The sequence below is a fragment of the Salvelinus namaycush genome, chromosome 17 (genome assembly GCF_016432855.1).
Source record: "Salvelinus namaycush isolate Seneca chromosome 17, SaNama_1.0, whole genome shotgun sequence".
Classification (NCBI taxonomy): domain Eukaryota; kingdom Metazoa; phylum Chordata; class Actinopteri; order Salmoniformes; family Salmonidae; genus Salvelinus; species Salvelinus namaycush.
In genome coordinates this window covers 14,696,389-14,718,742 of record NC_052323.1, presented here as the reverse complement: position 1 = coordinate 14,718,742, position 22,354 = coordinate 14,696,389, and the positions used below count along the sequence as shown (strand labels likewise).

Sequence of the window (22,354 nt, the reverse complement as noted above, 5' to 3'; positions counted from 1 at the left end):
GGGATAATTTTAAGTCATGTACCCAAACCACCAGTCATAGACAGCCAGGCTTGGGGAGGAGAGGAGGGGGAGAAGGAGGAGAGGAGGGCAGATCATTTCCATGCAGATAGCTTTTTCTCTCCTCTCTCGTTTTTTTCTTTCTCTCTAAAATAATGTTCCCTCGCTCCAATTTGCCGAGATGTGTTTTGCTCCGTCTAGCTCTGGATAGTCGTGATTAAAATGGTGTTTGCCTTTTATCACCGCACCGTGGGTTTCACTGAACACTAGCCATTACTATTGACTGAGGGAGAAACTGATGCAGCCGCTGGAGTCATGTGGATCCAGCTGCCTCTGTCAAAGAGACTCTAATAGAATAGGACTAGGGTTTCCCTCCATCTTGGCTCCTCCTTGTGTCAGATTCTTCTGTCTTCCTTAGAATAGAACAGGGGTTTCTGGAAATCCCTTCCATCTTGGCTCTAAAAGTGTCTGTGTCTATCTGAATGTCGCTGTCCTTCATAGACCCAATCTCGTTCAATAAGGCGAGGCTGGCAATCCCTTCCATTTGGCTCTCAATGTGTCTGTGTCAATCTGTATGCGCCTGTCATCCATAGCCATTCACTCCACTCCAGGGTGACTGCAGCGAGCCAAATCCACATAAGCTCATTAATGGAGGTAGAACAGGACTCCTGGCTCAAAAGCTGAGCAGCCCATCGTTTTCCCACCAAGCTGTTAGAGCACGGCACAGGAATTAATACTCGATACGCTGTTTGCTTGCCATGGTGATCACAGAGAGAGGGAGACGTGGGAGGAAGGGCAGGAGAGCGGGAAGAGAGATTGGGGAAGTGAGTAATGGGGAATGGGGGGACTCGAGAGAAAGGGTTGAAGAGCAACGAGGGAGAGAGGAAAACATACAGAAAAATAGAGAACAAGAGCAGATGTATTGCGCTAACTTACTACCTTTAAAGGAACTGCTCTCTGCCTCCACACGGCTAGACAAATGCCTGGGCTTGGCGGTCAGAGAGAGGCAGGTTGATGCATGGCCAAAGCACAGGGAAATAAAGCGCACAGCATTAGGAGAAAGATCACCATGAATGGCTCTTTAGGCTGTTGACACTTGTTTTCAGGATGTTGTTGTCCAAGGTTTTAAATTTGTTGCATTTAAACATTCAACCCAGTTTAGTATTTTGGGAAAAGTCCATTTCAGCATCCTCTTCATTTGCAGCCTCCCCTGCACTGTTGTTGTTGATTTTATTAACGCAATTATAATGAATTACCTTTCACCAGATAGAACTCAAAGGAGTTTAATCCGATCCCTCTCTCCGAAAGCAGATTTGCATTTCAGTACGAGGGTTTAATTGGTTTTATCTGACCTTCAAACCGAAGCATTAGCCATGGTCGCGCGCTAACGGAACAGTTATATAAGTGGAAAACTCCATCTCTGGGAAATCTTTTTAAACTGTGAAGAGCTTTTTCTGGGAGAATGGTTGAGGACTGTACTCCTTACAGAGGGAAGGAGTCTCAGTTACCCTGCTTCTCAAAAGTCAGAACAGTCAAAGACTTCTTCATCTGTCATTTAGTTCAGACACAGACCTAGACATAGAGAGACAGTACAGACACCCTGGGGGCTAGCTTGGGCTCAGTCTGTCATCAAAGGCAGAACTGACTGCAGCAGACATGGCCTCTCCCCTAACGGTCCTTGATTTCCTTGGCGTCTTGTTAGAGTAGACTGTTGATGACCAGGTTAACGACAAACGATATTTAGCAGCCTGCATGCATATACATATACATATACAACTAAGACACTTTAGAAAAGCACCAGCAAGGGGGCCATTTTGACGCCCAAGGGTCAAAAACGATTTCCAAAACAATTTTTTTTATCCTTCTGAAATTTTAGGACTTTGTCAAGCAACTAGTTACCGACATACACTGAGTATACCAAACCATAGGAACACCTTCCTAATATTGCGTTGCAAATGACAGTATAGCCCCAAACCTAGATGACTGAGATAGCCGTTTGGATAAGGGGATTGTAAATGTAAATGACAATTGTTTTAGATATATTTTACCTTATGATCGCTGGAGACAAATGTGAAAACGGTAATATGACAGTAAGCTGCAGCACATTACCTTTTCTACTGTGAAGTTTAGGAAATGCTGGCCTTATCAATCAATCAAATGTATTTATTAAGCCCTTTTTACATCGGCCCATGTCACAAAGTGCTATACAGAAACCCAGCCTAAAACCCCAAACAGTAAGCAATGCAGATGTAGAAGCACGGTGGCTAGGAAAAACTCCCTAGAAGGCAGGAACCAAGGAAGAAACCGAGAGAGGAACCAGGCTCTAAGGGGTGGCCAGTCCTCTTCTGGCTGTGCCGGGTGGAGATTATAACTGTACATTTACATTTTAGTCATTTAGCAGACGCTCTTATCCAGAGCGACTTACAGTAGAGTGCATACATTTTATTACATTTACATTTACATACTGAGACAAGGATATCCCTACCGGCCAAACCCTCCCTAACCTGGACGACGCTATGCCAATTGTGCGTCGCCCCACGGACCTCCGGTTGCGGCCGGCTGCGACAGAGCCTGGGCGTGAACCCAGAGACTCTGGTGGCGCAGCTAGCACTGCAATGCAGTGCCCTAGACCACTGCGCCACCCGGGAGATGTACATGTACATGGCCAAGATGTTCAAACGTTCATAGATGACCAGCAGGGTTAAATACTAATAATCACAGTGGTTGTAGAGGGTGTAACAGGTCAGCACCTCAGGAGTAAATGTCAGTTGGAGAGAGTCGAAAACACCAGGTCCGGGACAAGGTAGCACGTCCGGTGAACAGGTCAGGGTTCCATAGCCGCAGGCAGAACAGTTGAAACTGGAGCAGCAGCATGACCAGGAGACCTGGGGACAGCAAGGTGTCATCAGGCCAGGTAGTCCTGAGGCATGGTCCTAGGGCTCAGGTCCTCAGAGAGAAGAGAGAAAGAGAGAGACAGAGAGAGAGAGAGAATTAGAGGGAGCATACTTAAATTCACACAGGACACCGGATAAGACAGGAGAAATGCTCCAGAGGGGTCGGGAGACACTGTGGCCCCGTCCGCTCAGACAGGATATAACCCCACCCACTTTGCCAAAGCCCAGCCCCCACACCACTAGATGGATATCTTCAACCACCAACCTACTACCCTGAGACAAGGCCGAGTATAGCCCACCAAGATCTCACCCACGACACGAACACAAGGGGGGCGCAACCTGCAGGGATGTAATTTGGAGACTCAAGCTTCTGTAGACATGCACAAATCACAGTATAGCGCCAAACCTACCGATTTTGATTTATGATTTCTAGAAAGTTGAAATTATATGCCCAGCCTTTACTGTATAGCCACCGTTAGTAATACCCGCATACATTTAGAACTGTCACTTTAGTGTTAGTTTCCTTACATTTCGCGTCATTCCATTACATCGTTAGTTTAACTTCCTTACTTCAGTCACGTTAGTGTGGTTGTTCTTGAGGATCGCTAGCAATAGTGGATCACATTAGGCTAACGTATTACAAGTTGTGCAACCATTTGGGGCATGTAGCCTATTTGAATCATTATGGAACGCAGACCATATGTACAGTCGCAGTTTAAACCTGGAGCCTGGCGCATGGTTCACAACGACTGGTCCGTTGTCATCACAGTTCCATGATTAGTGAGGATTATTAGGACAGATTTATAGGAATACTGTTCAACCCCTATTGTAAACTACTCTCACCTTCCAATATTTCTAGTTTTTTTATTATTCATGAGTACTTTGATAACCCTAAATAATATACAAGGTCAGAGTATTTTTAAATCTACCAAATTGGTGCAAAACTCTTTTACGAATATGCGTGTATTAACATGGCTTTCTTTATTTGATCCCTAATATTCTGAACCGTTCTTTTATTGTCTGTCGAGAAAATTCCCATTCAAATGAAAAGGTACACCAACTCTAAAGGGATGGCTTTAAATACCTGTACTGAAACCCCACGAGAAAATCTGTCAGCCAGCAAGTGGGAGGGTTTCAGTGGTTGAATTACATTTATTCAGCATGCGCAAGGGAACCACGCTTGCAAAGCCCGTTACGCACCTGCAGGTAAGTCTTAACAGTCGTGGTGCGTGGGTAAAATCACTGGGGAAGCCAAGCCAGGGAAAAAAAGCCATATTACAACCTATGTGTTGAGATAATTACGTTGTTTGCTCTATAACCTGTTAGTACATATGCCTTGCGACCGTGATATAGAGGCCTAAATGCCGAGTCAATAAGAAGACACAGTGGCAGAATAAATTCAACCTCACCTTTGTTTCATCACAAAACCGGAGAGCAACTTCTGTTTGGTGAAGTCCACAAAGCATATAGCATGTAACAAACAGTTACATGGCCTACAGCATGGTCAAGCAAGTTAATGTTTCTGACATTTTCAGACTACTAAACAACTATTGAACCACGGAGAGTTACCACAAGTCGCAAAGAAAACAGGAGCTGCCTCCACTATTCCAGCACAATTTCAACATCATCCAAATTTGGCCTCCCTTGATAAAAAAAGTACAAAATAATAGCCAATCAGCGTTGAGCTAAATTGAGTGAGCTGGCGCACCAACAAAAAGTGTCAAGGGATGCCCTTCAATCACATAGGGCTATTATTTTATATTTTTATCAAGGGAGGCCAAATTCTCACTGGCTTCCGTTGCATTCAATGCTATGGGTGGCAGCAATGTCATACTCTTTATGACCAGACAGCATCAGATAGATGGCCTACACATACAGAGAGGCGCTGTTTAACTCACTCAGATGCTTTCTCCGGCGAGATACATTCAGCCTTTTGCGAGTTGAAGGAAAATTATGAAACACAGAGAGACGAAATAAACATGATTTTATTTGTATTATTTTATTAATTTTGTCAATTTTTAGGGGAAGCCTGGCTGAATACCAACTACTGAGAAGTACATAGGAAATTGTACATTTCCTAAGTATGAATAGGGCCTTAGACCTTCTAGTGTTCTCCATCGGTGTCATGGTAGCTTAGCGGTGTGCCAGGGTTGAGCTGACAGGAAGTCTCCATGGAGGTGCCATGTCACCGGCGCCGTCTGACAACAGCAGTGTTCCTGTCACCATGGTCTGGGCCAGGGCTGGCTCTGGGAGTGACAGGGACAAGGGAGGATGAGAGATGAGATGAGAATATTTATCTACACTGAAGGTGTTTTCACACTTGGTCCATTTCAGACAATTTGTGAACTCAGTGTGGTTCCCTTCATTTTTTGGGTGGAATGTGAACACTCCGAAGGAGCTCAGAACCCTCAAAAGAGCCCTGGAAGCGAACCGAACTGAGAGCATTTTGAGAGGTAGTCCAACTACGGAGAGGTAGTCTCAAACGGGGAATATGAACACAAAGCTCTCCAGGTTCGCTTGTCATTATTCCCACACCACACAGTAGACTACTGCAACACCGTTTCCCCTGCCACAACCCCTCACATTGGTGAGAGAAGATGATGTGCAGGTTCATGGAAAAAAAACGTGTGCTGTTTATGGATATTGATTAGAGATTGTCAAGGATGCACAGAAATTCAAAAATACAGTTTGTACTGACACGATGTTCAGATTATTTGTTTGCAATATGTTTATCTATAGGCTAAGATAGCTTCATAAGCTGTTTATTGATTGTGGGGTTTGAATAGTGTGAGAAGACAACATATTTGGTGAGAATCACAACATAGGTTACAAAACCAAGGTCCTTGCTATCTGGAATCCTTGTGATGTCCCAACTCTGACATTACACCATTGAAGTTAACATTTAAAATGGTTAAGGTAAGGGTTAAGTTTAGGTTAGGGTAAGGGTAGGGGTTAAGGTTAGGATTCAGGGTAGGGACGTCCCAAGGATTTCAGATAACGCTAACCACAAAATCAATGCTAGCACAACGCTACATCAATGCTAGCACAACGCTACATCAATGCTAGCACAACGCTACATCAATGCTAGCACAACGCTACATCAATGCTAGCACAATGCTACATCAATGCTGAATGTCTGAAAAAGATCTTGGTTCCTTTCTAAACATAGCAATGTGAATGTAATGAGGACTCAGACCACAAAATAGGTGAAGTGTGAACTGGTAAAAGAGTTGACTCCTCATTCAAAGGCAAGGTGAATACACAGAGAACAGAGTTCTTTTCTTTAACTGTAAGTGGACTATACATGTGTAGAGACTCCAGCCCAGAGTGGGAGTGAATGTATGACTACACGAGCACGCACATGTGCATTTAATCTAGTGTTGCACTCCCTTTTGTTTCTTTTTGAGGAATAATATGTTGAATAGGAACTCTCCAGAGAGTAGTATTGTGTTGGGAAAGCCTGATGGCATTATTGATGACTGGGTGACTGATAGTCAGTGGTGTAAAGTACTTTAGTAAAAATACTTTAAAGTACCGCTTAAGTCATTTTTTTGAGTATCTGTACTTTACTATGTATATTTGACAACTTTTACTTCACTTTCCCTGACACAAGCTTCATTTTCCCTGACACCCAAAAGTACTCGTTACATTTTGAATGCTTAGCAGGACAGGAAAATTGTCTAATTCACGCATTTATCAAGAGAACATCCCTGGTCATCCCTATTGCCTCTGATCTGGCAGACTCACTTAACACAAATGCTTCGTTTGTAAATGATATCTGACTATTGAAGTTTTCCCCCTGGCTATCCGTAAATAAATAAAACAAGAAAATCGTGCCATCTGGGTTGCTTAATATATGGGAATTTGAAATTATTCATACTTTTGATACTTAAGTATATTTAAAAACAAATACTTTAAGACTACTCAAGTAGTATTTTACTGGGTGACTTTCACTTGAGTCATTTTCTTTTAAGGTATCTTTAATTTTACTCCACTGGTGATAGTTTGTCATGATCACACAACAGATATGTGGTCCAGGACCCATCATCCATCTTATGACTGACATCCACTGTGGTACAACTGAGCAATACTAGCTTGTCCCAGTCTGAAAAACATGTAAATTCTCTCCTTTCTAAAGCGTTTGCCAAGTTGCCATAGGACTGTAGTATAACCCAGTGTAGTAAAAAAACAAAACAAAGTTTTCCTTTCTCCCTGGTGATTACTTGATTGATCAATGTCATTGATTTACCAGAGTCCACATGCCTGTTGTGCCGAGGCGGGAGAGAAATTAGAGGTTCTATTCAATCTGTGAAGATTAGATTCCGTGATAGAAAAGCAAAGGTTATTTCCCATTGAGCCGACATATGCAGTGTTTACCGTGAACGCAGTCTCCGCTAAAACGGGAACATGGCCTTTAAATTTCAATCACGCTGTTGAGCTGAACTTCAGTGATGCGGATTAAATAAAGCCCTAAGGGTAGCCGATCCTACAACACCCAAGATTTGCCGAACATACAGGTTACTTTTTTAAAATCCTTTTTTCGTGACTTCCAATTGGTAGTTACAGTCTTGTCCCATCGCGGCAACTCCCCTACGGACTTGGGCGAGGCGAAGGTTGAGAGCCACGCGTCCTCCGAAACACGTAATGACGCCTCAAGCACTGCCTTAGACCGCTGCTCCACTCAGGAGGCAAAACATACAGGTTCTTAAAGTGACAAAATAAAGTCAACCGGTTGCAAGACTTCGGTATTAAGCCTAGCCAAGGAGCACACAGGAGAGACCAACATTTAATATACTAACAAAAACAGGTTCTGGTGCAGGGTCAAGGGAAGCACTACCTAAACATGAATTCAACTTCAAATGAAGAAAAATTAAATGTATTCTCTCAACTTAGTCAGCCAGCCACACACTAACAACCAGCCTCATGGAAACTTCCCCCTCAAACAACAAAGAGATCTTATTTAAAGAAACAGTCAGCCAATGAAATGACAGGATCAATCAATCAATTAGGCCGAGGCGCGCATGATAAGCAATGTCGGCTCATTGTCACACCTGTGACAGTTGTCCCAGGTCTAAATGAGTTCCTGATTAGACAAGAAGAGTGAGAAACCAGCATAACTTCCAACCACGTCTCAGATTTAAATACCCCAGGTTTAGTTTATTGGTGTTTCTTCCACTGTGGACTGAATGTGTAGATGGTTCCCAGGCAGAAAGCAGTTGCAAGGTAATTTGGAGACGACAGAGAAAGCAGGAAGAACAGTGCTTTAGTACGGTAGTATAGCAGCGGTTGTCTCAACAGATAATTCCATCTCCCTATATTATAGAAAACTCCAATAGAGACGACTTCGCAAAATGGAGTGCAATACACACAGGCACGTGTGCTTGTGAGGACGTACAAACACACACATGCATATATATACACACACACACACACACACACACACACACACACACACACACACACACACACACACACACACACACACACACCATCTGAACCTGTTTATGCCCACTGCTGGGAGAGGGCAATAGTTTGGTGAAGGATTGACTAATACATAGTAATCATGTCTTCTATTACAAAGCCTCTGCAGAGGAAACATCCTCCAACAAATGTAATTATTAATTGTCCCATATATTATTAAAACTGCAGAGTAAAATTATAATTAACGTTTAATCTTATGTTTAATTAATGGTACTTTGTATCTATGGCATAAAGCTATTAATTATTTGCAATGATGAACATAGAAGCTTTTGAAAATACCGTGGTAATTTGGTAAGCATTGAGAGCTGTATGTCTTGAATCAGATGCTGTATAAGGATTGTTCAACCCTTGAGTGTGTGTAAGTGTGTGTACTCTCTGAGCAAGGGTGTGTGTTTGAGTCTTGCCTTCACCTCCTGTTCTTATGTAATGATGCTTCTTATCTCAGTGCCTCTCATTTACTAAAAATCAAGAGATGAGGACTCTTAAAACCTCCCTCATCAGTGTCCCGCCCTCTCCTTCAGCCAAGGCTCATCCTGTCTTCTCTCTCTCTCTCTCCCTCCCTCTCTCTCTCCTCAGGAACACTTCACCCCGGAGTGTAAGTTCAAAGAGTCTGTGTTTGAGAACTACTACGTGACCTACTCCTCCATGATCTACAGACAGCAGCAGTCTGGTAGGGGCTGGTACCTCGGTCTGAATAAAGAGGGGGAGATAATGAAGGGGAACCACGTGAAGAAGAACAAGCCAGCAGGCCACTTCCTTCCCAAGCCTTTGAAAGGTGAGTCTGTCCATCTTTTTAACTATACGGTGCTTGGCTCTATTTTGAAGACAATGGAGAAAAATAGGGAAAGGTTTCTTAGGAAACTTTACTTAAAAAAAATAAGTTTGTTGATTATTCTCCCAAGGCCATTACATTGCAATTGAACGTTTATTGGTATTTCACTATGGCCTGGAGCACTGAGCTTTGGCAGCGGTTATTTGTATGAATGGGAGACTTTCCCCCCAAAAACACAAGGCTTCTCTTTGATTAAAGGTCCCTGTTCCCTTTACCTATTCTCCCTCTCTTCCCCTCCCTCAATGTGGGTAGTATCTCCCTACGGCTTGGAGAAAGGCTGCTCTCAGCTACCCAGCCGCTGGGTGTTCTGCTCAGAGGAGATGGTGTGTGGGCAGGGCTATTGAGCGCTTCCCAAAAGCCATTCATACTTCACTGGAGCCAGACAGTGGAAAAGGCATTGGCAATGTCCATGGCAAAAAGCTGCGGGAATGATAAAATTCTGCCTGTTTTGAATAGTGACAGCTAGGCTTTTTAACGCTAATGTCATGGCCAACCAGGCCAGGTGCCTCATGGGAGGAGAGGGAAAGAGGGGGTATGATTGGGTGCTGGATAGATGGATCTGTTCATGTTAAAAAGGCCAAGCCTCTTTCATCTAGATCAACACACAGGCTTACCTGAACGAGAAAACAGAGCGTGAGAAAGCATCAGTACTCCACTTCCACAAGATGAAAGGATGAGCTTTCAGATGAAAATTCCTCCTCAAAGTAAAAGATCCACTAGCGACCCAAATTACTCAACCGACAAGAAATGAGCACCGAGCGGCGAGCAATTTATGTAAAAAAAACTGATCAGATGTTCAGTTGTTCTGTCATTTGGATATGTCAGTTCCAAGCTCCTTTTATGGTTACAATTTACAGACTAAAGAGAGAGTGTCACAAATACATTGCTATCCCGTTCATGTACGTTCTGAAAATCACGGTTAAAAAAGTCAAATAAGTTGTAATGCCTAAATGAGGGCAGGAGGGCATTGGAGAGTGATGCACTGGGCATTGAATCCCTTTCAAGCCCTTTTTCACAAGGGCAGAAAGGAACAGTAAACAGGCAGCTGTAATGACGATGATGCTTTCTCTCCCAGGTTGGCTGGTCTGTTCTCATCCACCGACCAATCGACCAGTAGCTCATTAAAAATCCACATCTCTGCTCACTGAGATCACTGGGTTGCATTTAACAGCCCGACCAGTGGGCCCAAACAGAGCAATAGCCAGAGAATGATCGCAGAGAGAGAGAGAGAGAGAGAGAGATGAAGGGTGAGAGAGAGGTATGAAGGGTGAGGGAGAGAGAGAGAGGGAGAGAGAGAGAGGTATGACGGGTGAGGGAGAGAGAGGTATGAAGGGTGAGGGAGAGAGAGAGGTATGACGGGTGAGGGAGAGAGAGCTATGAAGGGTGAGGGAGAGAGAGGTATGAAGGGTGTGAGAGAGAGAGAGAGAGAGGTATGAAGGGTGAGGGAGAGAGAGAGAGGTATGAAGGGTGAGGGAGAGAGAGAGAGAGAGAGGTATGAAGGGTGAGGGAGAGAGAGAGAGAGAGGTATGAAGGGTGAGGGAGAGAGAGAGAGAGAGAGAGAGAGAGAGAGAGAGATGAAGGGTGAGGGAGAGAGTCAGAGATGTATGAAGGGTAAGGGAGAGAGAGGTATGAGGGGTGAGGGAGAGAGAGAGGTATGAAGGGTTAGGGAGAGATGGATGAAGGATGAGGGAGAGAGAGGTATGAAGGGTGAGGGAGAGAGATGTATGAAGGGTGAGGGAGAGAGAGAGAGGTATGAAGGGTGAGGGAGAGAGAGAGAGGTATGACGGGTGAGGGAGAGAGAGGTATATGAAGGATGAGGGAGAGAGAGGTATGAAGGGTGAGGGAGAGAGAGGTATGAAGGGAGTTTTTCCTAGCCACCGTGCTTCTACACCTGCATTACTAGCTGTTTGGGGTTTTAGGCTGGGTTTCTGTACAGCACTTCGAGATATTAGCTGATGTACGAAGGGCTATATAAAATAAACTTGATTGATTGATTGATTGAAGGGTGAGGCAGAGAGAGAGAGGTATGAAGGGGGAGGGAGAGAGGTTTGAAGGGGGAGAGAGAGAGAGGTATGAAGGGTGAGGGAGAGAGAGGTATGAAGGGTGAGGCAGAGAGAGAGAGGTATGAAGGGGGAGGGAGAATGACAATGTGTGGGAATAATAGGAATAGGAGTTGTTGTGCATGATTGTTTTAAGATTGTTTTATGTCAAGAAACCGCAAATGGCTAAATAATGTAATCAAAATAAAGGAAATAGGGGAGCTCGCTTTCATCTCCAGAAAATGTTAAACATACAATACATTGCTTTCATTCCGAAACTACAAATCAGGCTAAAAAGGCACATTTCTCTCAGAACCCAAATGCCAGATCTAGTTCTTCGATATGGGATGCAGAGAGAGAATAAAGAGAGAGAGAGAGAGAATAAAGAGAGAGAGAGAGAGAATAAAGAGAGAGAGAGAGAATAAAGAGAGAGAGAGAGAATAAAGAGAGAGAGAGAGAATAAAGAGAGAGAGAATAAAGAGAGAGAGAGAATAAAGAGAGAGAGAGAATAAAGAGAGAGAGAGAATAAAGAGAGAGAGAGAATAAAGAGATAGAGAGAATAAAGAGAGAGAGAGAATAAAGAGAGAGAGAGAGAATAAAGAGAGAGAGAGAGAATAAAGAGATAGAGAGAATAAAGAGAGAGAGAATAAAGAGGGGGAGAGAGAAAGAAAAAAGCATTTGTTCCAGCAGCCCATAAAGATCCAGAGGCAGCAGCAATACCAGCCGACCAATTAAGGAGCCGTCTCTGCATTTCAACCATCTCCACCAGCCGCTCCTCGCTCCCCCTCTCCTCTTCGCTCTGGTTCCAGTCCACGAGTCTCAGCCCACGGCCTTTAATTTTACCCATCCGTGTGTGTGTGTGTTAAGGTGCTAGGTCAAAGAGGGAGAGATACAGTAGAGAGAGAGATGGAGGGATGATTGGAGGAAAGTAAAAGTGTATATATGAACTAAGGATGACCAGCCCAGCGGTGAGATGGACCCTGACCTCTAAGTCATCCTTCCTGAATTATAGTTCCTTAATGCCGTGGATAATAAGCCCAGCATCGATCCCACACAGCTTCCCACTTAAGACCACTATTGATTGACTTGTTGCTTTGTGTGTACCCTGCTGTTATCACCAAAAAAGCAAGGCAATGTCAAGCCCCAGGAGGGCCGCACATTAAAACACTCTGGCTGTTTTAGGAGTGGCTCCTAAAGACTAAAGAGATCAGAACCTCTAAGGTGACTGGTGTTTCTTCTGAAAGGTTTCCGAGATGCAGACAACGCTGCTTTAACTTTTACAAGCTCCTGAATAACTAATGTAAGGCAGTGTCTATAAGTACTTTCTGCCCTCTAAAAATAACTTGTCCTGATATTTTTGTTGGTGCTTATGGCAGGGGTGTACATTCTGTTATGAGCTACAGTGACAGGATCAGAGGGAGTTGAGCAATAGAAGAGAATAGAATATAACTTGGTCCGACCAAAGAGGAAAACCTGAATCTCCAGATGGACAATACAATTATATTCTAGTGTATTCTTTTGTATTCTATTCTACTGCTCAACTCCATCTATACTAGCAGCCATGTGTCTTACCATTCTCCTGTCTGTCTGTCTGTCCCACAGTGGCCATGTACAGGGAGCCCTCTCTCCACGACCTGACAGAGTTCTCACGCTCCGGGAGCGGCACGCCCACCAAGTCCCGGAGCGCCTCGGCCGTGCTCAACGGAGGCAAGACGGTGAGCCAGAACGAATCCACGTAGCTGGGTGGTGTCGTGGCGGGCCGGGGCGGACGAAGAAGACACCTTACCTCCAGAAGAGCGTGACTTCCAAGCAGACTTCTCTCTCCAAAACCATTGGCGGTTCAGGACAACTTTACGACTACTAAACACCACCACCAATCAGTCACCACACTCGATTAGGTTCCATTCAAACAATCTGTATCTTTCAACAGCCAACCAAATTACACCGTGGACTTTGTTTGCAAAACGCTAGGCTATTTTGAAACGCCATTTGAGAACCCCATTTTCTGTTGGCGACTCTCTGGTGGTAATGACTGTGTACCAGTTAGCTCATCTTTTAAGGTTTCTTACTTCCTGCAGATAACGACTTATTTTACTTATAGGTCCTGATCATATAGACACCTACCCGGTCATATCCTACCCGGCAGGCAGGCAGGTAGAGAGGCAGGCAGGGGGTCAGGGCAACCGGTGAGGGGCTGTAGTGGGTAGACGAGTGTCCTGTTTCTGTGTGTCATCCATGATGCTTCTGTGAATACGAAGCCGTTCCCCATGAGGGAGTGCAGCCCTAGCGAAGCTGCAACCGCAGCCAGATATAACAGTAGCTCTCCTGCACACGCTCAGAAGAGATTTGAGCTCTCTAGCATAAAACAACAATAAAGGGAAAAGCGTGTGGCACTCTGAGCGACGACACCATAGCTGCAACTTTGCTTGCTAATTTTCCAAATTAGCGGAGAGCTTTTTATTTTTGATCGTTTTTTCCCTCTTGTTCTCTCGCCCTCTTCAGTATTTGTGTTTTTGTAGCCGTCTCCACAGTTAAAGGGGTTCCAGCACACCAAAGACAGAGCTGAAAGTGTCCCTTTAAGCAGTCAAGCCAAGCCAGTATACAGGCGCAGCTGGAGGTGTTGAGTTATTTTAAAAATTGTACATTTTTGATGAGAGAAAGAAAGAAAAGTGAACAAAGAGAATGAGGAAGAAAGGAAGTAGGAAGGCTTGTCAATGTTCTAGAAAGTGTTTTTTGCTGAAGGGAAAGAGACTATATATTGCTCGTGAGCTCTAGGGTTGAGTTGAGGTATGAATCGACTGTTCAATGTCCTTTTGTTTCTGTTGTGTTACATTGTATTCTGTCTTCAGTCCCCATGGTCTGTTCTCCAGTCCAGTGCTTGTGTCATGCCTTGCCCCCTCCCCTTTTGTTGGCTCTTATTGGCTGATTCAGTTCACCATATGAGGATATGGTGATGGCCCCCACCCAGGACTTGTTTCGTGTTTGAGTAACTTATCGTAGTGACAATTTTCTAAATAAATTTAAAAAATACTGTGGAATTTTAGGTGGCTTAAACATTTTATAGGATATGTCATGTTTGTAAAAGTAAAAAAACAAACAAAAAAACGTCCCTTTCTTGCACAAAAACACGGTTGTGTACAAAGATGACCCTTTTTGTGGGCTAAGTGCTCTAAGTTTCCCTTCGGCTACATACCTTGTTCATATGGAACATGCTACTGGGAAGCGGGTTTTTTTTCTTTTGTTTCCTTAGTTTTTTTAGGTGAACCTCTGTTGCATGGGAGACAGCGGGGAACTCTGGACGACAGAGCTATAGTGCATGATGTAGGCTATGTGTATTAACCCCATGTTGGATCATGTGTTCCGAACTACCAGGATAAAACTGAAAAACAACCAGTTCAGCCTGCTACCTTCCAAGTGGTTTATTATTTGTTGTCTGCACAAAATGCACTGAATAAAATGTTTATATTAAGATATACTTTTAAAACGTGTCTTCTCCGTTCTTTTCGTGCTAATGTACTCCACACACGTCTCCCCATTCTGTTCACAGCAGATCCAATGCATCATTTCCACTAAACATTTCTGTAAAATCGAAGTACATCCCACATTGTACAAAGTATCATGCCAGTACATTGAATGGGATACTATACCAGTGAATAAGAAGATGAAAAATCGGCACAGTTCAAGGTAGATAATGATGCAGACAGGCGTTGTAATGTTGCATGGCTGATATGCAGCTAGGCAGGGCTGGAGTACGATAACCTAACCCTGCTGGCCCTGAGGAGTTAATGATCTGAGCAGAAGAAAGCCAGGCCATGTCCTCCTCCTATCCTCTTATCCTATTGGCCTCTGGACACAGATGAATCACCCGGAGCCACACACACACACAACCAGGATTGGGCTTTAATTGCCTGCAGAGTCAAGGCTCCAGTACAGGCTTATATAGCCCTCGCCTCACCAGCCCACAGCCAAGGCCCATTCTACGTAATGAATCAATATCTCCAATGGACATCTGGAGCTGAGGATGTTTCCTGGAATAGCCCATGTGAAAGCGACACTGATCCAAGGTCAGTTTACAATTTTAGACCCCAATGGGTAAAGGTGCACTATGCAGAAATCCATCTGCCATTTCCTGGTTGCTAAAATTCTATTAGTTTGCCTGATTTCAGTGTGTGACAAAACAAGCAAGTATAGTGCATAGCTGTGGGGTTAAATGCTGGTGGGTTTTCTTCACAAAAGTAGTGCACTGGGCCTTTATTAGTCCTGTATTAGCAGACCCATATAGCAGTCTGTAGCGCGACTGTTTGAAGCTTGTGTACAAAACAAAAACTAAAAGAAGCAAAAACTAAACTCAAGAATGGGAAGCAGAGAAATAGCGCACATAGAACAGATTTAAAGCTTCTTAGACTTCCTTTCAATGAGAATGACAGATCTAGACTTGACAGATCCATTTTCTATGTGAATTTGGTCAGGTTGCCCAAAAAGTTACATATTGCAGCTTCAAGGTTAGGATATGGGAGGCATGTCTACTCAGAACTCATAGCACAAGAAACTAGAATCCTGAGCCATCAGTATGTTTTCTCCTCTAAACGAGGAGCCTTACACGCAAGGCACGCACAAGCCTTGATGTAATTAGCCCCGACAGAGGGTCCACTCCCATTGGATGGGGAAATGTCTGGCCTGCCTGGTGGAACACTCCAGTTAGGCAATATGTTTTGCATCCATGCCTGTCTGTGGAACGTAATGCGGCGCTAATGCTAATTGGGAGGCTAAAGCTTCCCGTATGCTTCCCAGCTGAAACCGTTTTTATGACGAAATGCTATGACGTTTTTGTTAGTTTTGGTCTTCGGCAGGTTTACTGTCGTCAGTGATTGGTCAACAGTACTACTCCTAGTGTTTGTTTTGGTCTTCGGCAGGTTTACTGTCGTCAGTGATTGGTCAACAGTACTACTCCTAGTGTTTGTTTTGGTCTTCGGCAGGTTTACTGTCGTCAGTGATTGGTCAACAGTACTACTCCTAGTGTTTGTTTTGGTCTTCGGCAGGTTTACTGTCGTCAGTGATTGGTCAACAGTACTACTCCTAGTGTTGGTTTTGGTCTTCGGCAGGTTTACTGTCGTCAGTGATTGGTCAACAGTACTACTCCTAGTGTTGGTTTTGGTCTTCGGCAGGTTTACTGTCGTCAGTGATTGGTCAACAGTACTACTCCTAGTGTTGGTTTTGGTCTTCGGCAGGTTTACTGTCGTCAGTGATTGGTCAAGAGTACTACTCCTAGTGTTTGTTTTGGTCTTCGGCAGGTTTACTGTCGTCAGTGATTGGTCAACAGTACTACTCCTAGTGTTGGTTTTGGTCTTCGGCAGGTTTACTGTCGTCAGTGATTGGTCAACAGTACTACTCCTAGTGTTGGTTTTGGTCTTCGGCAGGTTTACTGTCGTCAGTGATTGGTCAACAGTACTACTCCTAGTGTTGGTTTTGGTCTTCGGCAGGTTTACTGTCGTCAGTGATTGGTCAACAGTACTACTCCTAGTGTTGGTTTTGGTCTTCGGCAGGTTTACTGTCGTCAGTGATTGGTCAACAGTACTACTCCTAGTGTTGGTTTTGGTCTTCGGCAGGTTTACTGTCGTCAGTGATTGGTCAAGAGTACTACTCCTAGTGTTGGTTTTGGTCTTCGGCAGGTTTACTGTCGTCAGTGATTGGTCAACAGTACTACTCCTAGTGTTTGTTTTGGTCTTCGGCAGGTTTACTGTCGTCAGTGATTGGTCAACAGTACTACTCCTAGTGTTTGTTTTGGTCTTCGGCAGGTTTACTGTCGTCAGTGATTGGTCAACAGTACTACTCCTAGTGTTAGTTTTGGTCTTCGGCAGGTTTACTGTCGTCAGTGATTGGTCAACAGTACTACTCCTAGTGTTTGTTTTGGTCTTCGGCAGGTTTACTGTCGTCAGTGATTGGTCAACAGTACTACTCCTAGTGTTTGTTTTGGTCTTCGGCAGGTTTACTGTCGTCAGTGATTGGTCAACAGTACTACTCCTAGTGTTTGTTTTGGTCTTCGGCAGGTTTACTGTCGTCAGTGATTGGTCAACAGTACTACTCCTAGTGTTTGTTTTGGTCTTCGGCAGGTTTACTGTCGTCAGTGATTGGTCAACAGTACTACTCCTAGTGTAAGTTTTGGTCTTCGGCAGGTTTACTGTCGTCAGTGATTGGTCAACAGTACTACTCCTAGTGTTTGTTTTGGTCTTCGGCAGGTTTACTGTCGTCAGTGATTGGTCAACAGTACTACTCCTAGTGTTTGTTTTGGTCTTCGGCAGGTTTACTGTCGTCAGTGATTGGTCAACAGTACTACTCCTAGTGTTTGTTTTGGTCTTCGGCAGGTTTACTGTCGTCAGTGATTGGTCAACAGTACTACTCCTAGTGTTTGTTTTGGTCTTCGGCAGGTTTACTGTCGTCAGTGATTGGTCAACAGTACTACTCCTAGTGTTGGTTTTGGTCTTCGGCAGGTTTACTGTCGTCAGTGATTGGTCAACAGTACTACTCCTAGTGTTTGTTTTCATTCAAGGAGAGATGACAAGTTTTTATGCACATTTGTCCACTTGAGAAATCAGGACGTTGGGACTATACGGTTTTATCTGCTCAAAGCATAGTTCTGAGACATTTAGCATCAAGGTTTTCCCGTCCCAGATCTCAGAACTGTTTTGTAGTGATTTTTTTAGGGGGGTGCAATCGCAGATAGAACCTTATGGTTCTGAAATGTCAATCTGCGTTCAGCCATGAGATTCTATCTGGCACAGAATGTTACAATTATTTCAATAGATAAGTACAGACATGTAATGATTAAATAAAGAGAATACCCTTCCTTCTTTCTAATCACATCCTCAAATATATTAATTCATGTTCATCACACATTTGTTCAAGCGATAGTTCCATAAAATGGCAAATTAACTATTATCCTATGGATAACTAGCAACATTGCTAACGCTTAGCTCTAGATGAGCAAACTGATATATTTTTTCTGGTCTCTGACACACAAAGTCGGTAAACTACTTGTTATTAATCAATAAAATGTGGTAAGTTTGAATTTTTGTAAAATACCCCTTCCGTGGAAGGTTTCGTATTGCTATAGAACAGGACAAAAACAGCAATGCCTGTCCTAAGGGCATTTAAAGAAAATTTCACCATTTGTCTACTTCATATTCATCATTTCCAGCGCCATCCCAAAATCAACATATGTGAAAATGGCACATTTATATGTTTTGTACTAAAAAAAGATAGAGGGAGACAAGCATTTCCAATGACATCATCGGTGTGCATTACGTGATTTTAACCAATTATGAGAGGGCATTGCCTACTAATTCTTCTTTAGTACAAAACATTTGCTAGAGATGATGAATATGAAGGTGAAAAATTGTGAAATGTCTCTTTATACAAGGCACCTGTATTCATGTGGCCATTCTTCTGAAAAAGTGGTAAAATAAACAAATAAATCAAAGTCATTTAAAAAGAGGACCCAAAACCTATGATAAAGGATTTGGGACAATAAGGTTCTATCTGAAATGAGTATTTTGAGATTAGTATTTTTCAAGTCTCAGATCTCAGTACTGTTTTGTGATGTCTTCCTCTTTCATGGCTCAATAAGTATATACATAGTTATTTTTGATTGACAACCCAGCATGGTGGGATTGGATTGCAGATAGAACCTTATAGCAACAAGTTAAAGGTGTTTGCACAGATAGAACTTTCAGATCGTAAATTAACTTTTTCAAAAATCGGGCAACATACAGTATCTCACATGTAAAGGACCACCTAAAGAGCAACTCTACGTGAAGAACTCATTTTCACCAACATGTCAACTAGAACCTTACAGTCCCAAGGTCACGAAATACTGCACCAAACATCCTAGATCAAAAATTGCTCGAATAAGACGTACTTGGCAAAAACGTCAAAAGGAACTACAGATTTCTTGATTTATCTCAGATTAAGTCGGTCTATTTTGAGGAAGTGGATACTGGATATGTTGCTGCGGCGTCTCGAGGCACAAATAGTAATATTGCCGCTTTCTTTCAAGTGAAGGGAGTAGACGAGGCAGACGTTTTGCTAGGAGAAAACCAAACCTTGTCTGCGGCGCCGTTACCCTCAGCGAGGACAGACAGAGCAGGAGGTTGACTTGAATCGTGAGACGATGACACAGAACATGACAGGACTAATGAGGCCCACGTCTCCTTGACCTCTCCCTCCCCTCTCGTCCCTCCCTCCCTCAAACAAGAGGTCTTATAGATGATCAATATCCTCTGTTCGGGTGTCACTGCTACGCTCCCCAGCAAGAAAACCAAAAATTGTCACTTCAACAGGAGGAACTAACAAAGAGTCAATGACAACAACCAAAACGAAACAGGTGGGGTTTTAGGAGGGGTTCTGAAAGACACTCATGGGGGTGTCCACTGAAAGTTGACTGGCAACAAGAACTGGGACCGAAAAGACACCCACCATGAGCGCCCACTAAATTTGCCCAAGTACAGGCTAACAAAAACAGGGAAGATCAGATAAATGATTGTTTTTCTAGAAATTAAATATGGAGAGCCAACTTAAGGCCCAACTCAAGACAACTGGAGGACTGGGCTAGCCACTCTTAAATATCACCTGGGCCAGCACAGGTGAAACACCTTCTGACTAATGAGATGGAAAAAGCTAGTACAGGTGTAACACATACTGACTAACGAGGTGACACCAATTGGTGCGCCCCATGTGCTAAAGCGCTAACAACAAAATATACATGGAATAACCAAAGCCTGTAATAGTCACCAACTTAGCATGTCAGGAATTATAGGGGGAAAATACATAAAACCATAGCTAGGATTACTAGGAAACGTAACCTAACATTTGATTCCTGAAGAATTAGGACAGATTTCCCTTGTAAAATAGATTTTAATCTCAATAGGATCATCTTTATGAATAACGGATAAATACAAATAAATGCGTGATCATATCAGCTCGTTGCATTGTGACAACTTGATTGCTAAGATGTCAGCATGCCATGCAGTGGACTAATCTGCATTTGCAGGAGTGTTTACAAGTGTCTGCTGGCTTGGCTAGCTAGCCTCTACTACTGTTATGTCATTGGCTCATTAGAAACAGGTCCAATTATTCATCGCCTCTCATTCATCATACACCATGACCAAACTTTTATAAGAGCACTACATCACACACTTACAATCTCACTGCTATGACATGCACTCTTGGGCATTAGGGCTGTTTGCCAACAGTACAAGATGGTCACACCAGGTGGCTTTTAATCCAGACGTACACAAACACACGCCGGGGTTCAACGTGTCTTCTCATGCTGGTCTGTCACCATACAGCATATCCTCAAGCCTCATACAACAGTGGCATTATAGAGGCATTAGATGGGCGTTATAGGGGAATTATGGGCTCATTTGGGGGGAAAGGAACAGTGGAGGACTCCATCTCCAACAGCTGAAAGGCTCTCCAGTCTCCACCTATAATTTTAGTGAACTCTAATCTGCAGGCGCACGCACGCAGGCACGCACGCACGCACTCAGGCACGCACGCACGCACGCACGCACACACACACACACACACACACACACACTGCACCCGAATCTATCTCGTTAGTGCTGTGGCCAGTGGAGACAGGAGAGGTAATAGGGTCCTGTAATATAGCCCCTGATATGAGCTACTTCATCCTTCGTGTCTTTCGACACCTCCCCACTTCTCCTCCCCACTCCCTTAATTTCCTCTCCTCCGCTCCAAGCCCCATTCATTAGCAGAGGACAGTCCAATTCATTAAGGAGGACGAGTTGCCTTGTTCAGCCATGGAACGTGTTGTGAGGAACGAGAGAATGAGTCTCTCGTTTTCTCTCGCTCTCTCTTCCCTTGCAAGCTTGCACTCTCTGTGGCCAGTCAGTCTGCAGCCGAGGGGCCGGGCCAAGGTAATGAGGCTAGCCACTCCTCACTGGGCTCTGAGCAAAGGGTAGATGTCATTCCTGCAGGCATATCAGACACACACACACGCACACACGCACACATTGTGGAATTAAAAGACCTCATGATCAGAATGAATCTCCAGCAACCAGCTGTCACCTATCAGAGAGGCGAGAGGAGAGCTGTGAAGCCTGTGTACCTGTGAAAGCTATAACTCATCTCTTATCTTCCCCAGCACCGGTCAGAACAGCTCCATTCCTCACTAAAACAACCCTCTTCTCTTGCTTCTTAACATCAATGATCATAATGACTTTTTCACTGCAATATATATACAGTACCTAAATCATAGGAGACTGCTGGGACAAGGTATAGGAGTACTGGCCCATTGTAATGGCTGGAATGGAATTAGTGGGATGGTATCAAAAACAGCAAACATATGGAAATCATGTTTGACTCTGTTCCCTTAATTCCATTGCAGCCATTACAATGAGCCTGTCCTCCTATAGCTCCTCCCACCAGCCTCCTCTGACGTACATATGCAGTAAACATAATAATTACATCAAATATTATTTCATACAGCAACATGTGGGTTTTCAGTAAGCTATTGTTAGGGAGAGAGAGAGAGAGAGAGAGAGAGAGATACAGCTGCATGTGAGCTCTCACATTTTCAACATGTTTTTTTACAAAAAGATTGATTTGGAGTTAGATAAACTTGGATTTTTCAGCCTGGACATATACAGGATGTTACCATCCACAGAATAATCTTTACTCCAGATCAAAACTCCAAACCAACAACCTAATAATGGGGCCTCCCGGGTGGCGCAGTGGTCACCAGAGATTCTGAGTTCGAGCCCAGGCTCTGTCGCAGCCGGTCGCGACCGGGAGGCCCATGGGGCGACACACAATTGGCCCAGCGTCGTCCGGGTTAGGGAGGGTTTGGCCGGCAGGGATATCCTTGTCTCATCGCGCACTCGCGACTCCTGTGGCGGGCCGGGCGCAGTGCACGCTGACCAGGTCGCCAGGTGTACGGTGTTTCCTCCAACACATTGGTGCGGCTGGCTTCCGGGTTGGATGTGCATTGTGTATGAAGCAGTGCGGCTAGGTTGGGTTGTGTTTCGGAGGATGCATGACTCTCGACCTTCGCCTCTCCCAAGTCCGTACGGGAGTTGCAGCGATGAGATTGG

At 44.0% G+C, this 22,354-nt stretch overlaps 1 protein-coding gene across 3 annotated transcripts in view; it reads left to right on the top strand.

Annotated features, from left to right (window-relative positions):
• Positions 1-21,970, top strand: part of LOC120062019 (fibroblast growth factor 13-like) — a 93,608-nt gene extending 71,638 nt beyond the window's left edge. For 2 of the 3 annotated variants that reach the window (XM_039011822.1, XM_039011821.1), the window contains exons 4-5: positions 8,949-9,147; positions 12,846-12,982. In XM_039011822.1, the coding sequence (XP_038867750.1) occupies positions 8,949-9,147; positions 12,846-12,982 (336 nt within the window). Of the gene's footprint in view, positions 1-8,948; positions 9,148-12,845; positions 12,983-21,944 lie in introns of those variants that run through there. The other variant, XM_039011820.1, reaches the window with a different exon arrangement.
• Positions 21,971-22,354: the final 384 nt, after the last annotated feature.